This window comes from Peromyscus eremicus, chromosome 16_21, assembly GCF_949786415.1.
Source record: "Peromyscus eremicus chromosome 16_21, PerEre_H2_v1, whole genome shotgun sequence".
Classification (NCBI taxonomy): Eukaryota; Metazoa; Chordata; class Mammalia; order Rodentia; family Cricetidae; genus Peromyscus; species Peromyscus eremicus.
Genome location: NC_081432.1, coordinates 6,273,031 through 6,299,223, shown reverse-complemented (window position 1 = coordinate 6,299,223; position 26,193 = coordinate 6,273,031). Strand labels below are relative to the sequence as shown.

Here is a 26,193-nt window from a genome sequence, read left to right as displayed (position 1 = left end):
CAGGAGCTGGCCATCTCCCTCCCCCATTCTGTTGGAGATGAACTTGAGATCGGCAAGGGTTTCTCACTGTGGACCCTGACAGGCTCTTGCTACCTCACACCAGAGTCTCTTATCTATCTCTCTCTGGCGGGCATGCGTGAGTGGGTGCATTGGTGCTGCACACAGATGAATGCGTGTGTGCACTGGGTGTGCCCTGGGGACCTCCTCAGGGGTTCTGAGCAGCGACCTTTGTCCCCAGCCCTCCAACAGACTGTGGTTCCTGGCAGCCACCAGGCTCAGCCCCAGCACCCCGGGTTCAATCTGTCTGTTCCTGGCTTTGGTCCCTGCTGGACAGAGGCCCCCGCCTCTCCCCCCCCCCCCCCCAGAGGCCTGGAGTGGGGGGCAGGGGCAGGCCGAGGCTGGCCCGGAGCTCATGGCTAATTTTCCCGGCCACAATCGATCCAGCAGCTTCTCCTGAGTCTATTAGCAGTCGGCAAGTGAAAATATCCCCCATTGCGAGCCCTGACCTGAGACAGGGAGGGATCCATAGCAATTTGTTCAAACAGAGGAGAGCGATTCCCTCTCATTTCTATTCCAATTTATTCCAGGGAGAAGGGGGTCAGGCTGGGAGGCCAGAGCTGGACCCAGGCCTTGTCCACTGGGTCTCCTGTGCCAGCCAGGGTGGCAGCTGGTGCCATCTGTAGTTCCTAGGGGGGCTCTCTGGGGGGCTGGGAGGGAGGCCTGCCAGCCTTCCCGGCAGGCTTTGCTTGGCTGCCTGGCTTGGTTGTGGGTTTGGTTTCCACAGAACACAAAGCCACCCGCCAGAGCCTTATCCCCTGTGCCCGGCCGGGCGTGCGCTCACCCAGGACACCCTTGCCAGGAAAGAGGCTGGGCTGGTGCAGGACCACAGTGCCCCCAGCTGGGCCCAGCAGTAGGCGATATAGGGCTGGGGTGGGGGTGGGGCTGCCTTCTGAAGTTCCATGGCCAACAACTGTTTGGGAATAGCCATGGCTCAAAGGGAGCCAGCACACCTTAGGCCTCCTCTGCACCTAACTTCCTGACTTAGGCTCCTACTTTGGACCTGGTCAGAGCAAAGGTTTTGCTGGTGACCTAGCCAGGGAGTCTCAAGCCCCTTCAATAATCTCTGCTTCCAGGGCTGGGGATGTAGGGTAGTTGGTGGAATGCTTGCCTGCTTAGCTCCCCCACAGGGCACAAACGGGGTGTGTGGGCACGCCTGTGATTTCACCACTTGGGAGGTAGAAGCAGGAGATTCAGGAGTTCGGTCATCTTGGCTCCTTAGTGAGTTCAAGGCCAGCCAGGCTACCTGAGGCCTGCCTCAAGAGAGAAAAAAACCTTCCTCCCCCAACATTTGTTAAACGCCTACTGTTTTCTGGTCTCTGGGCCAGAGAAGCCAAGTTCCCACTCCCCCCCCCTCCCGTCTACCTCAGTTTCTCCCCGTCGTTCCTTTTGCTCTTGTACACACCTTGTCCCCTCAGCCTTGTCCCCTCAGCCGTGCGCCTGGTCCTCTCCCGGCCCCCACGGCCCCCGAGAGCAGCATCTTTCTTCTGAATGAGGAGACCCTGACGGCTGAAGTCTCAGGACTGGGGCCACTGCAGCCCCTTCTCCAGAGACTCCACACACAGGCCCTGTCAGACTCGGGCCTCTGAGGAGTGGTGCCATGGCAACCAGAGAGGAGGCTTCTGGGAAGAGTTGACCAAGTGGCCCCGCATGCACGGTGCTCCCTCCCTCCTTCACTGCTTACTTCCTCCTTCAGGGCCCCAGGGAGGGCACGATGGGAGAAGATCTTCACACTGAGGTGTCAGCGGCTGGCAGCTCTGAGGTCAGCTGTCACACATGACTTGCCAGGCTCAGGTGACACCACCAGGGCCTAATTTCAGCACCACATAACTAAATATACCCGCAGTGGGTGAATGATGTTTCTCTTGCTCAGGGTGGGGAGCGCGGTTGGGGCCGTGTGGGCTGAAGGGAAGCTGCAGAGCCTTCTGGAATGGAGCCTGAGTTCCAGTCCCGCCTCAGCCATGTGAAAACTTGGGCAGGATTTTAGTTCCCCTGTGCCTCAGTTTCCCTGCCTATGAGGAGAATTGATGTGTGCTGAGCTGTCGTCAGCCCAGTGCCTGGTCCAGGGAGGTTTAATGACAAAGATGTTGAGAGAGAGAGAGAGAGAGAGAGAGAGAGAGAGAGAGAGAGAGAGAGAGAGAGAGAAAGAAAGCAGCCACAGTTCCCATTTGCTCGGTGGCCCTGGAAGGGAGAAAGGTGGCAGGATTCCTGCTACGATCCTCATGTCTAAACATAACCCTCATCATTCCCGTTCCTCTGCCTCACCCAGACCCACCAGCCACCTCTCTGTCACCGTAAACGCCACACTTCACCTTCCCTTCCTGAAAGCTAGCCCCCTCCATGTCATATCCACAGCTGTCCCCTGTGGAGCCCTCAGCCCTCAGGAGCAAATCCTTCACCCTTCGCCCACCCAGTCATTTACAGGTTGTTTTGAAGCATAGCATTATAATCAGATCCCACAGTTTGTGCCATTTACAGCCAGAAAAAGGGAAAGAAACCTTTCAGTAATGGAGGGAGGAAAAAAATAAAACACAACTAATAAGAGCATGCTTAAAGAGCAGGACAGGTATTGTATTTCTGGATTTATAAATATACTGGATGCTAAAGAGAACACATTCCTAGACTCTGGGTTTTTGAACTGACTCTCGGAAGAAGATGGCATGTCCTTTTAGATATTTAACATATGTTCCCTCCCTGGGAGTGTTTGCTTTGAAAGGATACAGAGAACAAAAAAAAAAAATAGCTGGGTACGGATGGATTTTATTTTATTTTATTTTTTTATTTTTTATTTTTTATTTTTTGGTTTTTTGAGACAGGGTTTCTCTGTGTAGCTTTGCGCCTTTCCTGGAACTCACTTGGTAGCCCAGGCTGGCCTCGAACTCACAGAGATCCGCCTGGCTCTGCCTCCCGAGTGCTGGGATTAAAGGTGTGTGCCTCCACCACCCAGCTGATTTTATTTCTTTTTAAAATATTATGTGCATGTATTTGTGTTTCTCTGTGTGTATGTGTGTGTGAGTATAGGTATCCATGGAGGCCAGAAGAGGGTGCAGATCCCCTGGAACTGGGGTTCCAGGCAGTTGTGAGCCACCTGATGTGAGTGCTAGGTATTGAACTTGGGTCCTCTGCAAGATCATGAACCGCTCTTAGCTGCTGAGCCAGCTCTCCAGCCCCTCCCTGGTGAGCTATATACAAAAAAAAACCCAACCCACAAAGTCAGGGCAGGGCTGTGGCTGTAAATGGGGTACCCAGGGAAGGCCTCTTGGAAGGAAGTGCTGGAGAGGGCTCTGGAAAGTCGGGGATACCTCCCCCAGCAGAGCAATGACAGGGCAGAGGTCGAGAGGTAAGAGTGGTTTGGCCTGCTTGAAGAACGGTGTGGCTGGGCTCGGAAGGGCCGTAGATGGCGAGGTAAGAGGGAGCAGAGGACAGGACACGACTCTCGTGGTGGCTGACCTCCAGTGTCAGCCGGCGTTGGAGCACCGAGGAGGCGCGCCTCTTGGCTGTGGAGACAGTTCCAGAAAGGCTTAACTGAGGAGGAAGACCCCGGCCTGAAGATAGGCAGCACTAACAGGGGCTGGAATCCAGAGTGAACGAAAAGCAGGAAGTGTGCACCTCTCTCTGCTCTGACTGTGGACGTCATGTGACCAGCTGCCCCACGCTCCCACCGCCGTGACTTCCCCACCAAAATGGACTGTGAGCCGGAATAAACCTTCCTTGTCAGACGATACAGCCGGTGGTTGAAAGCACTGTTCAAGTGAGACAGGAACGGGGGGGGGGGGGGGGGGGGTGAGCGAAGGAAAAGGGAGTGTCGTTAAAGGTCTCTTCTGCTGCTGTGGTGCAGGCTAGGGGGTGAGAGAAGAGGCCGGACAGACCTGTCAGGAGGCTGCTTTAACCATCCAGGCAGGAGCTGGTGACAGGGACCAAGAACAGGGTGGCATACGGGAGGCAGCTGGGGCGGCTCACTGGTGGGCTGTGTGTGGGATACGGGAGAAGGAGAGGTCTCGGGTGGCCCTCAGCTTCCTGACGGACAGTGGTCATCAGGAGACAGTGTGTCCCACTCACGTGTGGGTGCTGGCTCCAGAGGCCAGCGGCTGGAGTGGTGCAAGAGTCGGCAACCTTGGAGTGACCCACCCATGGGGCCAGGGTGACATACATCCTGGCCTCCAGGAACCCCCCCCACACACGTGACTCCACATGTAGACAGTCTTAGGGAGGTTCTGGAAGCATGACGGTGGTTCCTCCCTGGAGCTGGCACAGAGCATCCCAAGAGTGGGAGCTCCCCCGGGGACTCGCAGCAACCCGGGATAGGGGAACGATCGCCAGAGCTGGCCCTCCCTTCCTTTCCTCTCTTCCATCCTAGGAGTTGGGGCCCTGCCAGCTCCCAGGCTGGTGGATTGATTTTGCTTTCAGTGTTGTTATTGTTATTATCAGCCACTTAAACAACTTCACAGGAAGCAGCCGGCCCCTGTGCCCATCAAACATTAACCGCTCATTCGAGCTCTCTGCCCATACCTGTCGATACATTTTTACATAGCGGTAAACAGTCTTCCCTTCCGCTCTCTGCTGACTTTATCTCCCACACACGTCTCTCGCTATTGACAGAGTCCTCAGACCTGCCACTTTAATGGGCAGGTAGCACCCTCTGCGTTGATGGGCCGGGCTTGAGTCACTGTTTCTCTGTAGCCAGCTCCTGGGCAGGTGCCAATTTGCCTCTCTCTTGAATACTGCCACTAGGAGTATCCTTACGTGAGTGCTTTTTCCCTTTGCAATCATTTCTTCGGAGGCCTCTGCCCCAAAGTGAGATCACCTGTAGCCTCGGGCACGGAGACAGTCGGATGGGTTCATCATGCATGGCCTGGCTGTGGCGGTCGGATCATTTCTGTGTGTTTGTCTGCCCTGGTTTCAGAGATGTATGGTCTCATGCCTTTTAATTTCCGACTTTTCACATCCCCAGGCCGTGTTTGGACCTCTCAGCACCTGATGATCATAGCAAGAGCAGATCTGCACCGGGCTTTACAGTTTACACAGCACTTTGCTAGATGTTGCACTTAGCAAGACACTGTGAGCCTAATGTTATTTTGTGGGGGTTTAGTCACGGGAAGAGCTGGCATGGAGCCTTCCCTCAACGCCCACTTCCAGCAAATTCGATGGAAAGGGTTCCCATCCAACCATCGCCGTCACCTTCTGTGTGAGGGCTCAGGATCTCAGACACCCGCCAGAAGCCCAAGTGGAGCCCTATGCCTTGGGGTTGGGTACTGGATCCATGGGCTCAGATGGAGCCCCATTAACCCTTCATCTCCCTGGGCTTTGGGGTCAAAGTCTTCAGGGCCCCTTGGCTTCAGCACAGTACTGCTTTGCCTGTTCCTGGCCAGGGCCTGACCCAGGCTCCGCCTTCTAGGATGGGGATCTGGATTTGTGCAGTAAGTAGGAGAAGCCTGATTCCTAGGACCTGTGTCCAAGGCTTACAGGGACAGCGGTACTCAGGGGGATGTGAGCATCCACTTTGGAATAGCCAGGCCTGCAGTGCGGATCTGGTTTATTCTGCACCCTCCTGGCTATCCTTATGGAGTGTCTGTCAGGCGTCCAGTGCTGAGCCTGGGACATCTCATCCTTACATGCTTAACACTATTTATAGCTAGCCCATTCTATAGTCAAAAAACTGAGGCTTCAAATGAGAGTATTATGATTTGCCTCAAGTCACACAGCAATTATTGTCACAGTTGGGACAGGAAGCTTGTCCCCTGAGATACCCGGGGCAGATCTGTATATGTATAAGGGCAGGGGCCTGGATTATAATCAGACTCTGGGCTACTGGCTGAGACCAGGGCTGAAGGAACCGTGAGAAAGGGAGAGCGTGTTGGGGCTAGATGATGAGGACCCAAGTTAGGCTATTGAATGAGTGAACCAGTAAACATGGCCCCAAATCCCTGAGCCAAGCCAATAGTCAGCAGCCTCAGTCCCCCACCAGCAGGGGGAGCTCCTTCATTGGTGATCAGGCTCAGCCTCCTTTGCTGCTCTGGTTTTTGTATCCTGCTAAAGTGTCCCCCACTCAGTTTTATTGACTCCTTTTGTGGGACTTTGGTACTATTTCCTAGGGGATCCTGGGCACTATTACCAACTGGAAATGGAGCAGAAATTAGTGCCTACCAGGGACCAATCCCTGTGCTGGGTGCCCAAGGCTCAATCCTCAAGTGGCAGTTGAGAGGTGGAGTATGAGGAATAGTACAGATAAAGAAACTGAGGCTCAGAGGTGTATTAACTTGCCCAAGGTCACATGACTGTGGAGTCCTGTCTCTGTCTCTCAGACCCACCTTATACAGCCCACGACTCACAGCCTCAATTTAGCAGGCTCCTGCCTGAGGTTGGGTGGGGCCTTCCTGCTTTCTCTTTCCTGAGCGACTGCCCTGTGCGGGCTCCTGCTGTTCTCTGTCTTCCTCAAGTTTGGACTGGTGTCCCCACACCCACAGAAACCTACAGGTTCTCACATAGAGGTCTTCCCCAGTGGCCTACGGAGTCTTGCCAGAGCCTCATGAACAGGTGTGCAGCCTCAATGGATGGCTGCTTACTGGCAGCTCACAAATGCGAGCTTCGCCTGGCCCACCCCCAATGAGGCACAGATATGGTGAGAGGTGCCGAACATTCCCAGGGCCTGGGGGAACAGAGGAGCTGGCCATCACTTTCAGAAAGATGGGGTTCATAAGAGGGCCAGCCTCTTCCAGAAGCTTCCGGCTCTGCCAACATGCTGTGCATCTGCTATGTAAAAAGCGGCTTATTTCTGGGCTCAATGGTGGTGATGGGACAGCAGACTTCTCATCCTTAGCTACGGACCTGTGCCTTGCTCAGCGGTGGTACCCTTTCATTTAGAGGTGAGGGATCCTTGTCTCGGAAGGGGGAGATTGGCTGGATGTGTGATCCGTCTTTAATTATTTACTTAGCACGTGCATGTGACTGCATATGTATATGCAGATACAGGTGTGTGGAGGCCAGAGGTCAACTTTGGGTGTTGTTCCTCGGGAGCCGTCCACCTTGATGTATTGAGACCGAGTCTCTCACTGGGCAGTGGCTCACTGATTTGGCTGGCCAGCAAGCCCCAGGGACCTGCCTGCCTCTCGTTTCTCAGCACTCACCGCCATGCTCTGGCTCTTTACGCGCCGGTGGTGGGGGTGGGACTCAGGTCATTGTGCTTGCAAGGCAAGTGCTTCCCTGACTGAGCTATTCCTTCTGTCCTGTGGGTTGGGTTTTGATCAGCACAAAAGGCCTTGGGGTGGAGAACAAATTTTACCGTGGTCTGAGCTGAGGAGCCCCAAGGCTCCTCGCAAAAGAGGCTTTCTGTCTGTGAGGTTCTGTATCCTGGCTCCGAGGGCAGAGATCGCTCATTTTGGAGGCTCAAGAAGTGTTACAGAACCAATCAACACATAAGTGGAAAATTCAAAGGTGATCGTCTGTGCCCTAGGAAGGCTTGGAGCACAGGCAGAGAGGGAGGATGAAGAGCAGGGAGCGTGGCCTTGGGGTGATCGGCCTGGGAGAGAGAACCAGGGGTGGATGGGCCAAAAGTCGGCTGGAATTTCTCTGAAGATGGCTTGTGCTGCGGTGAGGCTGGAGGACATAGGCAGGGAAAAGTGAGATTGTTTCAACCTGGTTTCCCAGCGTGGAACTGGAAGTATCTCTAGCCTGGGCAAGTTCCCAGAAGGTCTGGGTCACCCTGGTCAGCAGTGCACACATGACAGGCTTTCGGCAGCGTGTAGATATCTGGGCTACGTGAAGGTTAGACCGGCCCCATCTCAGAGACCATGAGGGATAAGGCCCACGTCCGCCTGGCAAAAGCTGGTTCGGGAGGGCCACCTGCCACCTGCCCCAGGAAGCCTTCTCCCAGGCATTGGCCGCCATTCTCTGAGCAACTCATTAAGGGAGGAAAGCTTGCTAACATTTTAGCACCGTTAACTCCACTAAGTTACGTTACATGCACAAAAGGATCAATAAACATGTTCGTACCCAGAGACGGGAGGGCAAGAGGGAGGGATAGCAGTGAAGAATGCTGCCCACATGACCTGACCGGAGACAGTGTCGTCAGCCCAGTCTTAGCACTGCACTGGGTACCCAGCAAATGAAATTCAGGAAGTGCGGTAGCTTCCAGACCAGAGCGGTTTGCGGGGACTTACGGAATGTTGCTGAGTCTCATCTTATCTGAAAAATGGGAACAATAATAGGCTTGTTAAGGCAACACCTAAGTTTCTATCTGAGATGAAACATTCTGTAGAAACTGCAGAATCAATGTGGTTCTTCGCACACTCTTGTGGTGAGGGTGTGGGAGACCCGAGGTATGACCCAGGTCCCCAGCTCACAGAAGTCCCTCTCTGACTCTCCGAAGCAGGCCTTCAGTCACAGCTGGTGGCCTCCTGGGGAAACAAAGTAGTCGGGGATTCCACAGGGCAGTGAGCAGAGTGGCAAGGTAGCAAGGCTGGGTTCTAGTCCCAGCTGTGCTATGTATAGTCTCAGTGAGTGACCCAATCAAAGTGTTTCTTCTCCGTGCCTCAGTTTTCCTCTTTGAGAAGGAGGCTAAATAAGAGACTTGCTCTTCCAGTCTTAGAACAGAGATAAGGAGCTTGAACACAGACAGGGCACATCAGGACCATGCCACTACTCAGCACACATGGCAGGGGTGGCAGGCTCTTCAGTCAAATGTGTGCCACCCCCTAGAGAGGCCAGTGCCTGAGAGCTCGTGTTTGTGTTAGCCGCAGTGTGGCGGCCAATGGCTTAGGTGGCTCGCTACGTGTCTGACGCCATTGAATTTTATTTATTTAGTGTGTGCGTGCATGTTTTATCGGAGTGTATGAGCATGCTGTATATGTGGGACAGCTGCATAGGTATATGTGTGTTCCTGTGAGCATGCTTATGTGGGACAGCTGCATATGTGTATGTGTGTTCCTGCGAGCATGCTTATGTGGGACAGCTGCATATGTGTATGTGTGTTCCTGCGAGCATGCTGTATATGCGGGACAGCTGCACATGTGTATGTGTATTCCTGCGAGCATGCTGTATATGCGGGACATCTGCATAGGTGTATGTGTGTTCCTGCGAGCATGCTGTATATGCGGGACAGCTGCACATGTGTATGTGTGTTCCTGCGAGCGTGCTTATGGAAGCCAGAGGAGGCATGTGTGAGGCGTCCTGCTGTGTTACCGATTCAGAAAGAGCCTCTGAGCCTGGAGCTAGGCTGGCAGCTAGCAAGTCCCAGTACTGAGGTCAGGCTCTAGGTTTTCACACGGGTGCTGAGGACTTGAAATCAGGTCCTCCTGATCACACAGCAAGCACCCTTGCACTCTGAGCCATCTCCCCCAGATGTTTTAACCGCTCAGATGTTTTAACCGCTCACATGGGTTTGCTTAGGCATTCCTCACAGTCACCGCATTTTTTGAGTAAGAAGACTGAGACTCTCAAGGCTTGAGGGACACACCTCCCGGGTCCTCAGTCCCTGCACGACCCCCAGCATGAGTTTCCAGTGTGTTTATGAGACATCCCTTCCAGTTTCCTGTCCACCCAGGGACGGAAGAGGACCAGAGTGGGCGGTCTCCTGTCCCTCTTCTTACACCTGTTTCATTGTCCTGGGAGCAGTCATCGGTCACGAGAGCTTGTGTTATTTGGGCCAGTGTTTTACACACATTGCTTTGAAGGATCATGCTGGGTCTAAGGGAATCGGCGGTCTCATTTACTAGCCAAGATGCTAAGGCTCAGAAAGGTTAAGAAAATTGAGCAGTGTCTCCTAGCAGGTGGGCGACAGACCTGAACATTAGTCCCAGACCCGGTGACGTCAGAAGTCTGCCCCCTTCTCCCGCTGTTCTTTGTTCCCTCCCCTGCTTTAGAGAGTTCGCCGCCCTCCCGGAAGTCACTTTGGTCCTCTTTGATTCCTTGCTTGGTCACGGGCTTTGAGAGTGAGCCCTGTTTACTTTTGGCGACAGTACCCAACAGGGTGCCTTGGAACCTAGCATTTGTTGTTGGCCCGATGGCAGAGGGGATCCTGACAGGCCCTGACTTGGTGGCCTTTTGAAGCAGATGCTGTTCCTTGAGGCTTCCCAGGACGTGCAGAGCTGGGGGCTGAAGAGAACTGTCAGGGACAGAAGCATTGCACACCGAGTCAGCCGAGTGTGCGGTAGTGACCTGGGGAGGGCAGTGCACCAGTCGGCATGCCAAGGCCAGGGGGCACGAGGTATGTGATGCCAGGAGGAAAATGTGAGGCAGGAACCAAATTAACTCTTTTTTTTCGTTTTTTTTTTTTTTTTTTTTTTTTTTTCAAGTTTTTCTCTGTAGTCCTGGCTGTCCTGGAACTCACTGTGTGTATCAGGCTGGCCTCAGATTCACAGAGATCTGCCTGCCTCGGTCTCCCGAGTGCTGGGATTAAAGACATGTGCCACCACCGCCCAACCCAAATCACCTCTTAACACGTGACTTTTCCTGGGGAGATGTGAATGAATGTCTATCCACCCACATAAGGCACCTGGTGACACTGAATTTGTGGGAGTTACTTACAGAAGACTTGTGGACTCAAAGGCAGGCATCCCCGGAGCTCCCTGTACAACATGCAGGCACCTCCACCGAAGAGTCTTTGCTCCAGCAATGTTCCTGCCCGTATGGCCTTGCCCAGGGGTCCTGTGACCCCTGAACCCCTATGAATTGCCTGGTAGTCTTCTGGAACCTCCCTCCTCCCTCAGGGAAGAGGTGTTCCAGTTCCCCAGAAACGGCTACACCACCATCTCCAACGTGGGGATTACATGATGGTTCTGGGTTCTCTGGGATAATTACAGTGATTCATTCCGGCACAGAAAGGTAAACAGATGTTTTGTTTCTTTTTTTTATTGTTTCTTAAATTGAAGTATAGCTTAGTATGTTAGTCACTGTGACAAAATACTTGAGGAACTCGACCTAAGAGCTGAAGAAAGATTTGTTTGGGTTCACGGTTGTTACAAATGTATACTCCCATGTCCGGCTTTTTTTTTTTTTTTTTTTTTTTTTTCCCCAAACAACAGTTCTTTGTTAAACTCAAATCCTCACATAGCCCAGGCTAGCATCAAAGTCTACATAGCCAAAAATGACCTTGAAGCGATCCTCCTGCTTCAGCCTCATAAATGCTGGGATTACGGGTGTGTGCCGTCATGCCTGGTTTTATGCAGCGACTGGGATCAAACCCAGGGTTACATGCATGCCAAGCAAGCACCCTACAAATGGAGCTACAGCCTGAGCCCTCTTTATCAAAGGCCTCTGATTGACTAAGTTAATACCCTCATGATCCAATCTCCTCTTACCACAGCTGGGGACCAAGCTTCCAACACATGAGCCTTTGGGGGAGGGGTATGTCATATACAGACTCTATCAGACAGGGTGAACGCCCAAACAGATACCTGGGTGCATGGACCACGCCACCATTGAACGGGCACTCAGATGGTGGTTCTTCTGTCCCACCTCCCTGGGACATTCTGGTATTCCCTTCCCAGTTATTAACACCCTGTCTACCCAAGGCAGTCACTGCCACGCCTCTGTCACTACAAGGCTGGCTTTTACAGTTCTGAATTTCGAACACATGAAATCATGCATTATAGACACTCTCGTGTCTAGGTTCTGCCAAATCGTGCCTGGGAGGTTCGGCGGCGTTGGCCGGGCTATCGTTCATTTCCTTCACTTAGGCTGACATCGCACCGGGTAAAGACACCAGTGGGGGCCGGGGAGATGGCTCAGTGGGTTAAAACACGTGCCGTGGAAGCCTGACGACTTGGGCTGGAGGCTTGGAGCCCGTGGAGGATCTGGGCACAGTGATGGAAGCGTCTGTAATCCCAACACACCCTGAGAGATGGCGAGTAGAGGCGGGAGAGCCACCAGGGGCTCACGGCCAGCGAGCCTGCAGCCTGGAGCTGAGCCACCCTGCCTTTTGTTTTGAGACAGAGTCTCCTTGGGTAGCCCTGGCTGGCACAGAACTTGCTATGTAGACCAGGCTGGGCTTGAACTCACTCACCAAGCTCTGCCTCTTCCTGCCTTTCCATTGCTGTATACAAGCACATGTCGCCACACTGGGTTCACCTCTACCACTCTTGACAGGCGCATGGGTTGCTTCAGAGTTTTCGTTATTGGAAGGAAAGACACTCAGAAGATTCTTTTTTAAAAGGTTTATTTGTGATTATGTGTATGTATGTGGAGGGGGCAGGTATGTGTGGGTGCCGGGAACTGGACTCAGGTCCTCTGCAAGATCAATACGTGCTCTTCTTAATCACTGAGCATCTCTCCGGCCCCTTGGAGGATTCTTGGACCTGCCATGTCATTACCTTAAGTGCTCATTTCCTTTGTAACTGTCCCCAAGAGAGGAACAGGCATCATGGAGCCCATGTATGTTTAGCATTCAGAGGTATGGCTCAGATCTCTTCCAGTGTATTCTACCATGTTAGGGTAGGGTCATCTTAATAGCTAATATCAAGAGAGGGAGGTGGGCAATCTTAATGATGTCGTTGTGGTGGCCACTCCCTGCCCACCTCCACTGAGGAAGCCGCAGGCCCTGCCTGTCTCTGCTGGCCAGGCCCCCCTCACCCTGGCCCAGGCTTGCTGTACCCGGAGCGTGTGAAGCTTTGTAGCTCTTTTCCATCATTCCTTATCAGTCACCAGAGCTGTCATTACAACATTGCCTTGCTGTGGGCAAGCCACAGCGTCCAAGATTATAGCTTATCTTCCATTGAGGCCTGTTCAACCGATGTCTTCCTTGTCAAGAGGCACCCCGGGCTTCCTGCAGACATCCATGCAGCCTTCTGGTCTTATCAGCAACCAGCATGCATGACATCTCTTGGTAGCTTGTTGCTTGATGAGGTTCCTGGAGACCCGGGCCAAAGATGCCTATCTCTTCCGTGTATGGTGACGTGCGTGCATTTTTATGGCACGGTGACAGTGACGGGCCCAGTCCCTGGAGTGTGGCATGCATTTTATACGGACACTGTGCGCTGATTACAAAATCAATAGCAAGTTGAAAAGACCTCAGAGATCATCAATCCACTTTCCTCCCACAGATGGGGGCACGGGCTCAGAGTGGTGACGCAGATTGTGCAAAGACACACAGCTTATCTTTGAACTGCTCGACCCCTGGGTTCATTCCTCTGTAATAGACATGCAGCCAGGCTGGCCACCTGGACACTGTTTGCCTTGTTAGGCGTGGCCAGGGTTATGCCGAGTGGCCGTACCACAAGTTTTTCAGCCTATCTGGGGTTGATGGCACGTGCCTATCATCCCAGCACTTTGAAGGTGGAGGCAGGAGGATCAGTCAAGTTCATCCTTGCTGCAGAGAGTCCTGGAAGCCAGCCTGGGCTTGGTTGACATCCTGTTTCAAAGAGTTTCTTGAGCTGCTGGCTGGTTGAGCTGCTGGCTGGTTGCCTTTTGGGACAGTGTTCTGGTTGCAACATGTTTGCCCCATCAGTGATGACGGCGGGCCCTCCTTTGGAACACCTGGCAATTCTATTTTCACTCATCATGTTCATACCCCCACCAGGTAAGTTCTAGGAGTTGGCTGCATCCCCATTTCAGAGACAAGTAAAGTAAGGCCCAGACATCACTGCTGTTCCTCCTTGGATGACATGCGATGTGGGACTCAGCTCCGGCCACTAGCATGGGTCTTCCTGTGCTTTGAAGGGCAGATGCTGCTCCTCCATGGAGCCTCCTAGGATCCCCCTGCAGCTGCTACCCGCTTTCCCCTCCCAGGACCGCCCTTAGTAACCTCTCTTTGTGAATTCACCCCTCAACATGGGGCCTTGTGTAGGGACCAAGTTGAGGCCTACAGACCACTATCCTGAACCTGACAGACACAAGTCTGATGTGTGTACACTCTGGATGCAGGATGCTGGAAGACCCCAGATGGGATGCTCCCCACTTATGGCATCTGCTCCCCTAATCCCTGTACTCTCAGTCTTGAGCAAGCAGGTGTGAAGCTGTGGCCTCCTCGCCTTTCCAGAGCTCAGACTCTGGCCAGGGGGTGGGGGGCGGAGTGTGTTAGAAGGATGGGACTAGACTTTAGTCAGTTTCTCCATGGGCCCTTCTAGCCCCACCCTTGACTTATACCTCTGGACGCTGGGTAGAAGGGGTCCACAGTCTTTTGAGGGCTCCTAGCCTCCCGTTAAAACTTCTGTCCTTTGGAGGAGAAGCTATGTACAGCTTGGGGACAACGTGAACAGATGATCTGGTGCTGAGAGGGAGCTGTGCTGAAATTACCTTCTCTAAAAGCCGAGGCTGGAGGGGCTGGGGAGGTGACTTAGTGGATAAAGCACGAGCTTTAATATGTAGGACTGGAATTCGGATGCACAGAACTCACGTAAATGCCATGTGGGTGTGCGGTATACCATTCATCCTGGTGCTTGCTTGGAAGGGGGGAAGAGCTGGATCCCCCGAGCAAGATGGCTATCTAGTTAGCGCTCTGAGGAAGATCTGCGTTCACTTGAGAGCCTCTGACTCAATGAGTAGAATGGAGAGTGACCAAGGAAGACTCCTACCATCAACTTCAGGCCTCCACACACGTGTGCGCACACACGTTCACATATGTACTCACACACACAAGCACCACACATACACACATATGCGAAACAAAATCTAGAAAGCAGAAACTGAGAGGGTCAGAGTGGATTGTAAGTAGGCATAGATTTGCTAGGCACGTGTGTGGTCTCTAGAGGAACCGAGATGGGCAGCCAAGCGGAGATGAGGTTTAGGAAGTTTAGCCTCAGCCTGTCCCTAGGGGGAGTCCGAAAGCCTGAGCAGCCATGATCACCCCTCCCTCGTGTGTGTGTGTGTGTGTGTGTGTGTGTGTGTGTGTGTGTGTGTACGCACACATGCATGCTGGGTAATGGGTCACCTGCGTGCTGTGAGTCATTAGTGGCAGAGGGAGATGGGCACACCTGTCGTATTGTAGATCTGCACCAAGAGCACCCAAGACTGGGAGCCAAGCTAACAGCAACTGGCCACCCAGCCTACAGTGTTTTCAGACTTGGGGGTCACAACCTGCGACCCAAGTCATGTCTGTCCACTGTCCTCAAAAAGCCAATTAAAAGAGACAAATCAATAGTAGGATGCAGAAAAAGATTTATTCAACATGGCCACATTGGGAAGAAGGACAGAGATCCAGTGAACCCCAAAAGTCCATCTTAGGGGGTCCTGAAATAAGACTAATGACATGCACATCCAAGCAGTCCCTGTGACGGTACGGCCCCGCCCACCACTGACCCATGATCCTCTGGGCTTCGGTCTCTTCCTGTGAGGTGACCGTTGTTGGAATTATGTGAAATCTCTTGCTGGAGACAAAATCCTCTTCTGTCTGGTCCTTTTCCTTCTCCCATGATATTCCTGGGGAAAATTCCCATTCCTCAGGATCTTTTGTTTTAATAGTCTGATAGGACAGACTGAAAGACAGCATCTCTTTAGAATTTCTTCATTTCTGCCATGCCTGTTTCAGCAGAGTATTCAAAACACCACCCACCCCCTGTCCTTCTCCCTCACTGAAAAGCAAATATGGCGCCACCTCTTTCCCAAATCCTGAGGTCTCCTGACTCTGGCCTGGGCCCCGGGAAGAGCCCATCCTGGCCCAGTGTGGGTGAAGTCTGGGAAGTCGGTCTGGACTCTCCCCAGACACACTGAGAGGCAGCACCTAGCCCCTGAGCTCCGTGAGTCCTCCCTATCCCTCCTCTGTCCTCTCTCCACAGCCCCAGCCCAGGCCCAGATCGTGCACGCGGGGCAGGCCTGTGTGGTGAAGGAGGATAATATCAGTGAGCGAGTCTACACCATCCGGGAGAGCGACACCCTGGTGCTGCAGTGCCTAGTCACTGGTCACCCCCGGCCCCAGGTAAGCTGGGCCTCGGCCTTGCTGGGCTCCTGTCCTGCCCACACACTGTCGCCTGGGATCAGAGTCTGAGAGGAAGCAGAAGGTGAGGAACTACACTCCACAGGACTAGCAACAAGACAGGACAAGATAGGCTGGGACCGGACCACTAGCCCGGAGACGGACTCTTTAGGGAAATGCTGGATGCTGAGGACAGCGGAGAGGAGAAATGGAATGCCAGTTGTTCCATTTCACTCCATCCTCTGTGGAGCAGACACGTCTTTACACACACCCTCAAGAAATGCTGGCGGGCAGACCGTATGCCAAGGAGGACCCTTGCCCAGTGTTCTCTCTCTCTCTCTCTCTCTCTCTCTCTCTCTCTCTCTGGCTCCTCCAAAGGCCCCATTTTACAGCTAAGAGAAAGCAAGGCCCTGGGAGTCTGGGCAAACTCCCAAGGTCCCACAACACTTCCAACAGCGGAAGCAGACTCTGAGTCTAGAGGCCGCCCTCTCTCTGGCTTGGCACGCTGCCCTCCTCTCTGGGTTAGGAGCCGCAGCGGCAGCACTTCGGGCTTTCGGCAGGCCAGAGCAAACCCTGGAGGTTCAAAGACACAAAGCAATTAGAAGGGGACAGAGGACAAGTGTCTGGAAATGCCAGATGAGCTTTGCCATAGATCGAGTGCTCAGGTTCAGGCAGGAGGTAGGAGCTGGCTGTTGCTGAAGGCTGATGGAGGAGGCAGGTGGGGAAGGAGGACCGGAGGAGCTGGCCGCCTGGCAAGCTGCTGTGACCTTTAATACTTGAATAGCAGTAACAAAGGTGGCAATTGGATTCTAGGAAGGACGTTGAAATACAGAATCTTTTTTTTTTTCCTTCCCTGATAATTTGGGGGAACGGAGACCGCTTTCACAGCTTTGGCTTTGAGATAAGCAGATGTGCAAGGAAACCCCTAAAGATTTCTAAAGCCTCCGCCACAGCTCGCTCCTGCTCAAAGGTTTGTTTGGCATTGCCAGCAGGGCAGCTGCGTTTCTGCGGACCTTGGTGTCACGTGCGGTGACGGCAGTGGGGATGTGGCCGGTGAGGCTAGGGAGGAAGCTGCCAGGCTACGCTGACCATCTGTGTATGTGTCCCATAGGTGACCCACTGGAGGCCATGGCTGGGTGACAGGGTCTCAGGGGAGCCAGACAGGCCTCAGATTTGCCACATAGACAAGGATAACTGAACTTCTGAGCTTCCTGCTTGTACGTATGCCATGCTGGCATCACAGACATGAGTTACCACACCCAGTTTGTGCGGGGCTGGGGCTCGAACCCAGGCTTTGGTGCATGCTGAGCTAGGCAAGCACCCCCTGTCTTCCCGTTTTTGTTAATGGTTTCATTGCTCGCCCTGTCGGACAAGCTCGCATATTTGGCTTTGCCCTGTCTCCTCCACAGCTGGCCAGACTCTTGTCTCCAGTCCTGTCCCTGGACCACTGTAGTAGATTGAAATTGATCTCCCAGGCTCTTTGCTTGTCCCCTACCTTGATTCCACTGGAATGAACACCCCCAAATCTGCTCCATTACCTCTCTCCCCCCAACTTAGCAACTACCAATGGCTCCCCACTGTTTACTCAAGCCCCTGGGGTGCAACTGGAGACTTTTTGTATCCTGGCCCCCACTTGCCCCTGCACACCCGTGTCCCGGCCATATGGGCCCCCCCCCGTCATTCTCCAGGTACGCCCTATCCATTCTGCTTCTGTCACTACGGTATCCTCTCCCCAGCTGCCTCCTTCCCTGCCTGCTTCCTTACAGTGACACTGAGCATCTGTCAAGTTCCAAACACAGTTGATGGGTGTCAAGATGCAGCTGGGGCACCTAACCATCGGGGGAGCAAGGGGTGAGCCTCAAGGCCCTTGCCAGCCAAGGTCGGGACAGAGGAGTGGGCAGACACAGAGCTCATGGGTTCAAAGAAGAAGCAAGAGTGTGGGCGCGCTAGGACCTGCGACCCAGAGAGAGTCTACACAGAAGGGGAAGCCACAAACCCAAGTTTTTGTTGCCACTCAAGCAACCAGTGACTTGAGGACAAGTTGTTGGGCAGGGAAAAGGGGTGATTTAGAGAGCTAGCCAGCTGAAAAAAGATGCAGGTCTAGGGATATAGCTCAGCAAATGGAACTCTTATCTAGCGTGGGCTCTGGGTTCTATCCCCAGTGCTACAAAATAAGGCATGGAGGTGCACACCTATAAACCCAGAGCTTTGGAGATGGAGTCCAGAGGATCTGGAGTTCAAAGTCATCCTCAAGAATGTATCAAGTTCATGGCCAGCCAGGGCTGTACCTGAGATCCTGTTCAAAAATAAAAAAGAGGCTCTCTCTAGGTGGTGATGTCTGGCTTCTGTAGGGAGCTATGGAACAGACAGATGGGAGCCAAGCAGTGTGAGTCCTCAGGGTGGTTGCAGACTTCGGGTGCTCTGCCTTTCTGATGTGCAGATGCTGTCCACTATAGGCCCCCGGAATATTCTGGGTTCTTTAAATCTAAGCAAAAGTTATGAATGAGCAAGCCTCTGTTTCTTTGTGCTTTTGGTTTGCTTTCCAAGGAATAATTAATCCTGTAGCTAATTACTAGGATACAAAAGTCTCCTCTGGGAACAAGAAGAAATGGAAAGCTGCTTTCCCCCAGAGTATGGGAGAAACAGAGAAAGGCATCTGAAGAACATTTGAGGGGGTGGGGGTGGGGCAGTTTTAAAGCTGTCAGGTGTCATCTGCTAGAAAGCCAGGGGGAGACACTGTCTATTATATGGCCCAGCTGTGTGACCTCCCAAATTGGTGGGATTTTAAGTCAACTAAGAAGAACAAATGAATCGAGAAGGGTTTTTTAAAAAGGATTCCCCCCCCCCCCCCCGCCCCGGGTGCCAGCCACAGTGAGCAGAAGCTGAGGAGCCTGGGTTTACACACACCTCAGGAGGAGGTGTGTGCTCATACACACACGGCAAGTAGGCCCAAGGCCCACGGGAAGCCCACGGAGGCCGCTGCGACAAAATGCCTGAGAAAGTCTCCCAAAGCGTGCCCCTACTGTGACAAACGTCTTCAGACTAGTTCCCGTAGGCTGCGTGCCATCAAATCTGAACCCATTGATAATCCACCTCCCCAAAGCCCATTGGCGAGCAGCAAAGCCTTGAACACGCAAACCTTCTGGGACACTGCATATCCAAACCACAGCAAGGCTACAGCCCCGTCCAAGACTAGGAGCTGATGTGGCTACAGAACAGGAGCTTCTGCCTACGACGGGGACCAGAAGCCTGTGCCCAGAGTCACAGCAGGGTACCGATACCCAAGAGAAAGCAGAACTCTGCTTGCTCCACGTCTTGATCAGTTTGATGTGGGAAAGAACAAACAGAAATCATAGGATTAAAAGCAGTAGTCTTTTCTTAAAAAAAAAAAAAAAAAAAAAAAAAAGCCTTAATACCTCAGAGATAGCTAAAGAGAAAATGAGTAAATTGGGTGATAGATCTGAGGATGTTAGACACAAGTCTGGAGAAGCAATAGAAATTATGAAAGAGGGGTTTGAGGATGTAGCTCAATTAGTAGCATGCCTAGCACATGTGAGGCCCAGGGTTTGACCCCAGCACTGCATTAAGGGACATGGTGCTACACTCACGTGATACCGGCCACTGTGGAGGCGGAGGCAGAAGAATCAGGAGTTCAAAGTTATCTGTCAGTTACATAGCATTTGAACCCAACCTGAGATAAGAAAAAAAAAATCTCTAACTCCAGTTCCAGTGGGTCCAACAATCCTCTTCTGGCCTCCAAAGGAGGCATGCACATTGTACACAGAAATAAACGAGACAAACAAAACAAAACAAAAAAAACCTACCCAAACCAAAATCCAAGTTTTGAATAGTATGCTAAGATCCACATAGACAAACTGAGATAAAGCCATAGAGCATCAACGATTAACCAAGAGCACTATTAATAATAGAAATTGTTGAGTGACTAATGTATCTGAGGCACTGCATTTAAGTGCTTCCCTTCCTAAGCCTCATAACTTGCAAAGTAGGCATTATGCTATATTAGTTATTGTTGACTGGCAAACACTTCAAAACTCAGGGGCTCGGAGCCTGGAACCCTTCCTGTCTCCCGGTGCCAGCGGCAGGAATCCAGCAGCGACTGATTCCGACGCAGGGTCTCTCACAAGGCTGTGTGGTTGGGTGCCAGTCATCAGCGCATGACTGAGGCTGGAGAACTCTCTGCAGAGGGAAGAGGGTGGCTGATGGCTTCTCCTGGGCTCCTCTCCACAGGACTGCTTAGGGCTGAAGAGCAGATCGAGGCCATGGTGGAAATCAGTTTTCATAGACTCTCTCCTGCTGAAGTCTATGGGCCACACAGACCCTCCCTAGAACAGTGGGCAGGGCCTACAGAAGAGCGTGAAGCCCATCTTTGGAGATTGGCTTCCGGTACAGCTCTTTCAAATCCAAGAGTGTGAGATTGAGGTTTGAGTAACCTATGAGGTCACTAAGCTAAGAGGTGGGTTAACACACATCACTTATTCAGTTAACAGGCTTCCCAGCGCTAAGTATACACTTACCCAACCCTCGGTTAACTCTAGGCAACTTAGTTGGGCAGGCTCCTGACTTAGAGCCTCCTCCCCCTGATCTTGACCTCTGTCCTGAGGGGTCTCATCTGTGCCTTCCTGCCACTTGTTTGGGTCAGGCCTGGGTTCACTCTCTCCTGTGCCTTGGAAAGCATGGGGCAGGCAGGGGACGCCCGTGCAGGGCCCTCAGCCCTCTACACTAACCTCAATGCGGTGACTCGCCCACCCAGGTGCGGTGGACCAAGACTGCTGGCAGCGCATCTGACAAGTTCCAGGAGACGTCCGTGTTCAACGAGACGCTGCGGATCGAGCGCATCGCCCGCACGCAGGGCGGCCGCTACTACTGCAAGGCAGAGAACGGGGTGGGAGTGCCGGCCATCAAGTCCATCCGCGTGGATGTGCAGTGTGAGTCGAGGCCCTGTACCCTGACAGTCCGTACCCCTACAGGGGACAGCTCCCGATCCCTCAGGGGTGGGGAAAGGGTAGGATGGAGAAGTGGAGGACCGAAGAGGCTTCTCTTTGGGAATGGACCGCTGTATCTCCCTAAACCTTTTTCTCATTCCCATGTCACTCTCCTTCCACGGACCTTGATGGCGCCCTTTAAAGTGGACAGGGCATGCTGGATTATATTTCTTCCATGGAAGAGGAAAAGCAAGGTACCAGAGCAGGACAGCTTCCTATGTGAATTGAGAACACAATTAGAGTTCTGGGCTTTTCCTCTCCACCACCCTGTGCAACTGTGGACCCCCAGTCACAGCCCTGGCTAGACACTAGACTCTCTGAGGACAGTTTAGGATTGTATTTACTTATGTTGTGTGTGTGTGTGTGTGTGTGTGTGTGTGTGTGTGTGTGGCAGAGGGTCTCAGGGCAGCTTGCAGGAGCGTGTTCTCCCCTACCTCCTGGATCTTGGGGACCGGTGGCAGGTGCTTTTACCCACTGAGCCATGAGGCAGGCAGGATCCCTGTGAGTTCGAGGCCAGCCTGGTCTACAAAACAAGTTCCAGGACAGCCAGGGCTCCACAGAGAAACCCTGTCTCGAAAGACCAGAAACAAACAAAGAAACCCTGCTGATCCCTGGGCTCAACTTCAACTTGCAGAAGTCCTTACGTGCGTGACAGGGAATGTGGCCTGACATCAAGGATGCTCTTAAGGCACCAGTCAATAACTGTTTCCATCCGCACATGAGTAAGCATCACTGGTTTCAAGGCGCAGTGTGCTTTGAAGGAGCTAGGCTAGCGCCGGTCCAGCCTGTGGTCCAGAGACCATATGCACCCTACAATGGCCGTAAATACAGCCTGGCACAAAATACCAAACTCGCTCAAAACGCTAGTAGATTCGTTTCTTTTTTTCCTGTCACTTGATTTTGCAGTTCTTAGTCATGAATTATCTAGATGAAAACATCATGTTCCACTGTCAAAATGTAGGCAATTCCCTTACACTCCTTTCCAGACAGTAACGCCCCAGAGACAATCACCACCCATGAGGGGTTCCAGGCATTGCGTTAAAAAGAAATTTCAGGTTGAGATGTGGCCCAGTGGGTAGAGTGCTTGCTGAGCATGCCAAAGGCCCTGGGTGTGATGTCCCACACTGCATAAATTGATGTGGTGGTGTACGCCTGTAAGACCCAAGCGTGGGCAGTGGAGGCAGGAGTATCACAAGTTCAAGGTCAGCCTCAGCTCCATGGTGAGTTCCAGGCCAGCCTGGGATAGGTGAGACCCTGTCTCAAAACCAAAACCAAAACAAAAACTAAAACAAAACAAAACTCAAAAAAGCAACCACAGGGGAAAAAAATCTCCATATCGTTTAACTGGAGCTGAATGCTGCCCATCTGTTCTGATTCGTCAGTGAGGAAACTGAGGCCCAGAAAGAAAAGGAACTTAGGCAGTCACTCTATAAACTCACAGCCAATGAGGGAGCTGAGCTTAGCTTTCAGTTTGTCTCCAGTGTATGGCTGCCTGTTCCATCCTGTGAGAGGTGTAGAGCTAGAGGCCCCACTCAGGTCCCTGGGAAAGAAGGACAGCTGCTAGGGAGCCCTGGAAGCCATTAGATCCAGTCCCCTGCCTCCAACAGCGTGGTCAAGCTTGCGGAAGCGAAGGCAGGCATCAGCTTCCCCTGTCTTTTGAGAGTGGCTCTGCTCTCCCCAAGGGCCGCAAGGCGCCTGAGCCCCCTGCTCTGGGGGCGCCTCATCTTGACTTAGGGCTGCTGTCCTTGCAGACTTGGATGAGCCCGTGCTGACGGTACACCAGACAGTGAGCGACGTCCGAGGCAACTTCTACCAGGAGAAGACGGTGTTCCTACGCTGCACCGTCAGCTCCAACCCACCCGCCCGCTTCATCTGGAAAAGGGGTTCCGACACCCTCTCCCACAGCCAGGACAATGGGGTTGACATCTACGAGCCTCTCTACACCCAGGTGAGCATGGGCAAGCTGGCTCCTCACACTCTCGTACCCCACGAGGGTACCCCACGAGGGTACCCCAAAAAGGGGCTGAAGCCTGGCGGCCCAGACTCCTGGAGACTGGCCTGATCTCAACAATTCAGTGCCTTGGTGGGAGACACCTGTTCTAGAGTTCACACAGCCTGGGGTGAAAGGTCAGAGAGCAGAGAGGTCAGAGGTCAGAGGGAGTCCCAGACAGGGGAGTCCCCAAAGGCAACATATTCTCCCAGAGCATGGGTGGATAGGAAAAAAAAAAAAAATCCAAAGGACAAGCAGACCATCTGTGCCTGCTGCTGTGGCTGAGATGGGGACCCATGAGCGGATGCTACAGGAGTTGGGGTGGAAAGGACTCCATACCTCCCCGCAAGCGGTTCCAAGGGATGGAGACAAAGTCATTCTGCCAGGGAGGGCTTTCCAAAGTGACTGTCAGCCAAGGCCTTATGTGGCCTGTGGGCTGGTCCCGTGCTGTGTGGGTTACAAGCCACAACGGTATTCCCTGCTCACGCCTCCTCTTCCCCAGAAGGAAACAACACGGAGGCCTAATCCTGGACAGTGTGCACCAGGGCTGCCTCTGCCCCAGAGAGGCCCGTGGAAGCACTGCCAGGGGCATAGCGGCTTCCTAGGGGAAGAGGTACGGGTAGGGCTTGAGGCGGTAAGAACTAGAGTAGGAATTGCCTGTGGACTGCAGTGTGAATGAATGAATGTGGGGGACCCCATGAGACCCAAGCAAGTTCTTACTCCAGTGATCCACTGCCACCCAGGGGGAAACGAAAGTCTTGAAGCTGAAGAACCTGCGGCCCCAAGACTATGCCAGCTACACCTGCCAGGTGTCCGTGCGTAACGTGTGTGGCATCCCCGATAAGGCCATCACCTTCCGGCTCACCAACACCACAGGTACTGGCGCAGCCCCGCCCGCCACCTACTTGGACCCGCTCCCCACCCTACTGCCCAGATCTTCCTCTCCAACATCCATGCCTGGGTTTCTCTCATCCCTGCCAGAGTGTCCCTGGCCTCTCCCCCTACCCAGGTTTCTCTGTCCCCTCATCTCCCTCTCATTTAGCCCTGGAAGTCTCCTGAGACCCAACCTCCTTGTCCCCTCAGCACCGCCAGCCTTGAAGCTGTCTGTGAACGAAACTCTGGTGGTGAACCCCGGGGAGAACGTGACAGTGCGATGTCTTCTGACGGGCGGCGACCCCCTGCCCCAGCTGCACTGGTCCCACGGACCCGGCCCACTGCCCCTGGGTGCTCTGGCTCAGGGTGGGACCCTCAGCATCCCTTCGGTGCAGGCCCGGGACTCTGGCTACTACAACTGTACAGCCACCAACAATGTAGGCAACCCAGCCAAGAAGACGGTCAACCTGCTGGTGCGATGTACGTGATGTGACCCGGGGGAGGGGTTGGTGGGAAGCTGTGCGGTGAACGGGGTCTCTGTCCTTCAGGGACTGCGGGTGAACTGGGAGAGGGAACCATCTGTTTGCTAACAGAGGATGAGGTGTGTCAGGGAGCCAGGGTCTAGGCACTCTGATTTCCCTGCAATTCAGCAGCCTACCATCAGGGGCAGAAAAACTGCGGTTTGTAATTTACGAGAAGGGCTGATACTGATGATGTTTCATTTAGATTGGTAAACAGAGGCTGAAAAAAAAAAAAAGTGGGTGCTGTACGCTTCAAGGGAAACCTCCTGGCTTTCTGGCTGCAGATTGGCCAAATTTAAGTGACAATAACACACATTTCTGTAGTTATACATGCATTAATTTTTTTTTTGGGGGGGGGGACAGTGTCTCACTATGTGGCTCTGGCTGGCCTGAGATTCACCATGTAGACCAGGCTGTCCTCCAACTCACAGAGATCCACCTGCTTCTGCCTTCCAAGTGCTGGGATTAAAGGTGCTCTGTCTATGTGGAAATCTTTAGTAGCATAGAGTGTCAGTGAATCTGAAGATAATCTATTAAATGTAAAACAATATCAAACTTAGACAAGATCTAAAGAAGCACAGATGCGTTCCTCACTCACTCTCAGCCTTGGTTGCTTTCGTTAGCTGCTTGTTATAATCTGGAGTTTTCTTCTTCTTCTTCTTCTTCTTCTTCTTCTTCTTCTTCTTCTTCTTCTTCTTCCTCCTCCTCCCCCTCCTCCTCCTCCTCTTCCTCCTCCTCCTCCTCTTCCTCCTCTTCCTCCTTCTCCTCCTCCTCCTCTTCCTCCTCCTCCTCCTCCTCTTCCTCTTCCTCTCCTCCTCCTCTTCTTTGATTATGCAATGTTAGGGTTTTTTTTTTTTTTCTTCTTCTTAAGACCCAAACTTTCAGGTCATGATGGCGCAGGCCTGACATCCCAGCACTTGAGAGGTGGAAGCAGAAAGATTAGGAGTCAAGGTCATCCTTGGCTACATAGGAAGTCCAAGGCTAGCCTGGGCTGCCTGAGACCCAGTCTCAAAAAACAAAAACATGGACTGGAAGGATGGCTCAGCCTCCTTACAGAGGACCTGAGTTCAGTTCCAAGCACCCACACTGTGGCTTGCACACACCTGTAATTGCAGTTCCAAGGGAGAAGACCTTCTTCTGGCCTCCATGGGCACTGTGTATACACTTGGAGCAATAATTTTTTTTAAAGAACAAACAAGTAAAAGAAGAAAAAGACCCAGGCTTATTCCCAGCCCTTGAGGCTTGAAAGTCAAGTACAGGTGTTGACAAACATGACTGAGCTCCTCAGACTGGCCTCCGAGTTCATCTCTCCCTGACCAGTCTCTTCCCGAGTCTCCCCTCAGCAAGAAGCCGATTCTCTTCAATTTGACTCGGATTGAGAACTAAATGAACAAGACTGGAGCTCTCTGATCCCAGCTTTCTCTTCCACAGCACACTCCCCATCAAAGATGAGCTGTCTCCACCTGATCCCACTTGACCTTGAACCCCTGGGGTGGTGAGATCTTTCTGGACATTTGTAGCTGTGGTGTTGCCTCTCAGGGTGGCTCTGCAGCCTGCCTGGTCCAGCCCAGTGCTGATCTCCAAGTCACTGTACCAGTGCCCTGCCAAGTTAGCACCTCACTTATTAAGGGACTTTAACTGACTTCAAACAAGACCCACATTTTAAAAAGCATCCGGACCCTTGTTCTCTGAGCCACGTGATGTTGTGCAATTGCATGCAAGATCATCGTGTTGGCTTTTTATGATCAAAAAAAAAAAAATCACAGTCTTGTAAAAAAACCAGACAGTACAAAAGGGAGGAAAAGTGCAATGAATTGCTCTTCCGTTTCCTTATGATCCATGCTGGATGGAGCAGCTATCAAGTCTCAAATTTCCCTTCTTTACCAGTATACGCAAGGTTGAAAACAC

At 52.7% G+C, this 26,193-nt stretch overlaps 1 protein-coding gene across 2 annotated transcripts in view; it reads left to right on the top strand.

Moving 5' to 3' along the window:
• Mdga1 (MAM domain containing glycosylphosphatidylinositol anchor 1) overlaps positions 1-26,193 on the top strand; it is a 55,532-nt gene that overhangs the window by 14,475 nt on the left and 14,864 nt on the right. For both annotated transcript variants that reach the window (XM_059282263.1, XM_059282262.1), the window contains exons 2-6: positions 15,762-15,901; positions 20,670-20,844; positions 22,653-22,849; positions 23,635-23,767; positions 23,975-24,244. In XM_059282263.1, coding sequence (XP_059138246.1) covers positions 15,762-15,901; positions 20,670-20,844; positions 22,653-22,849; positions 23,635-23,767; positions 23,975-24,244 — 915 coding nt within the window. The remainder of the gene's footprint in view (positions 1-15,761; positions 15,902-20,669; positions 20,845-22,652; positions 22,850-23,634; positions 23,768-23,974; positions 24,245-26,193) is intronic.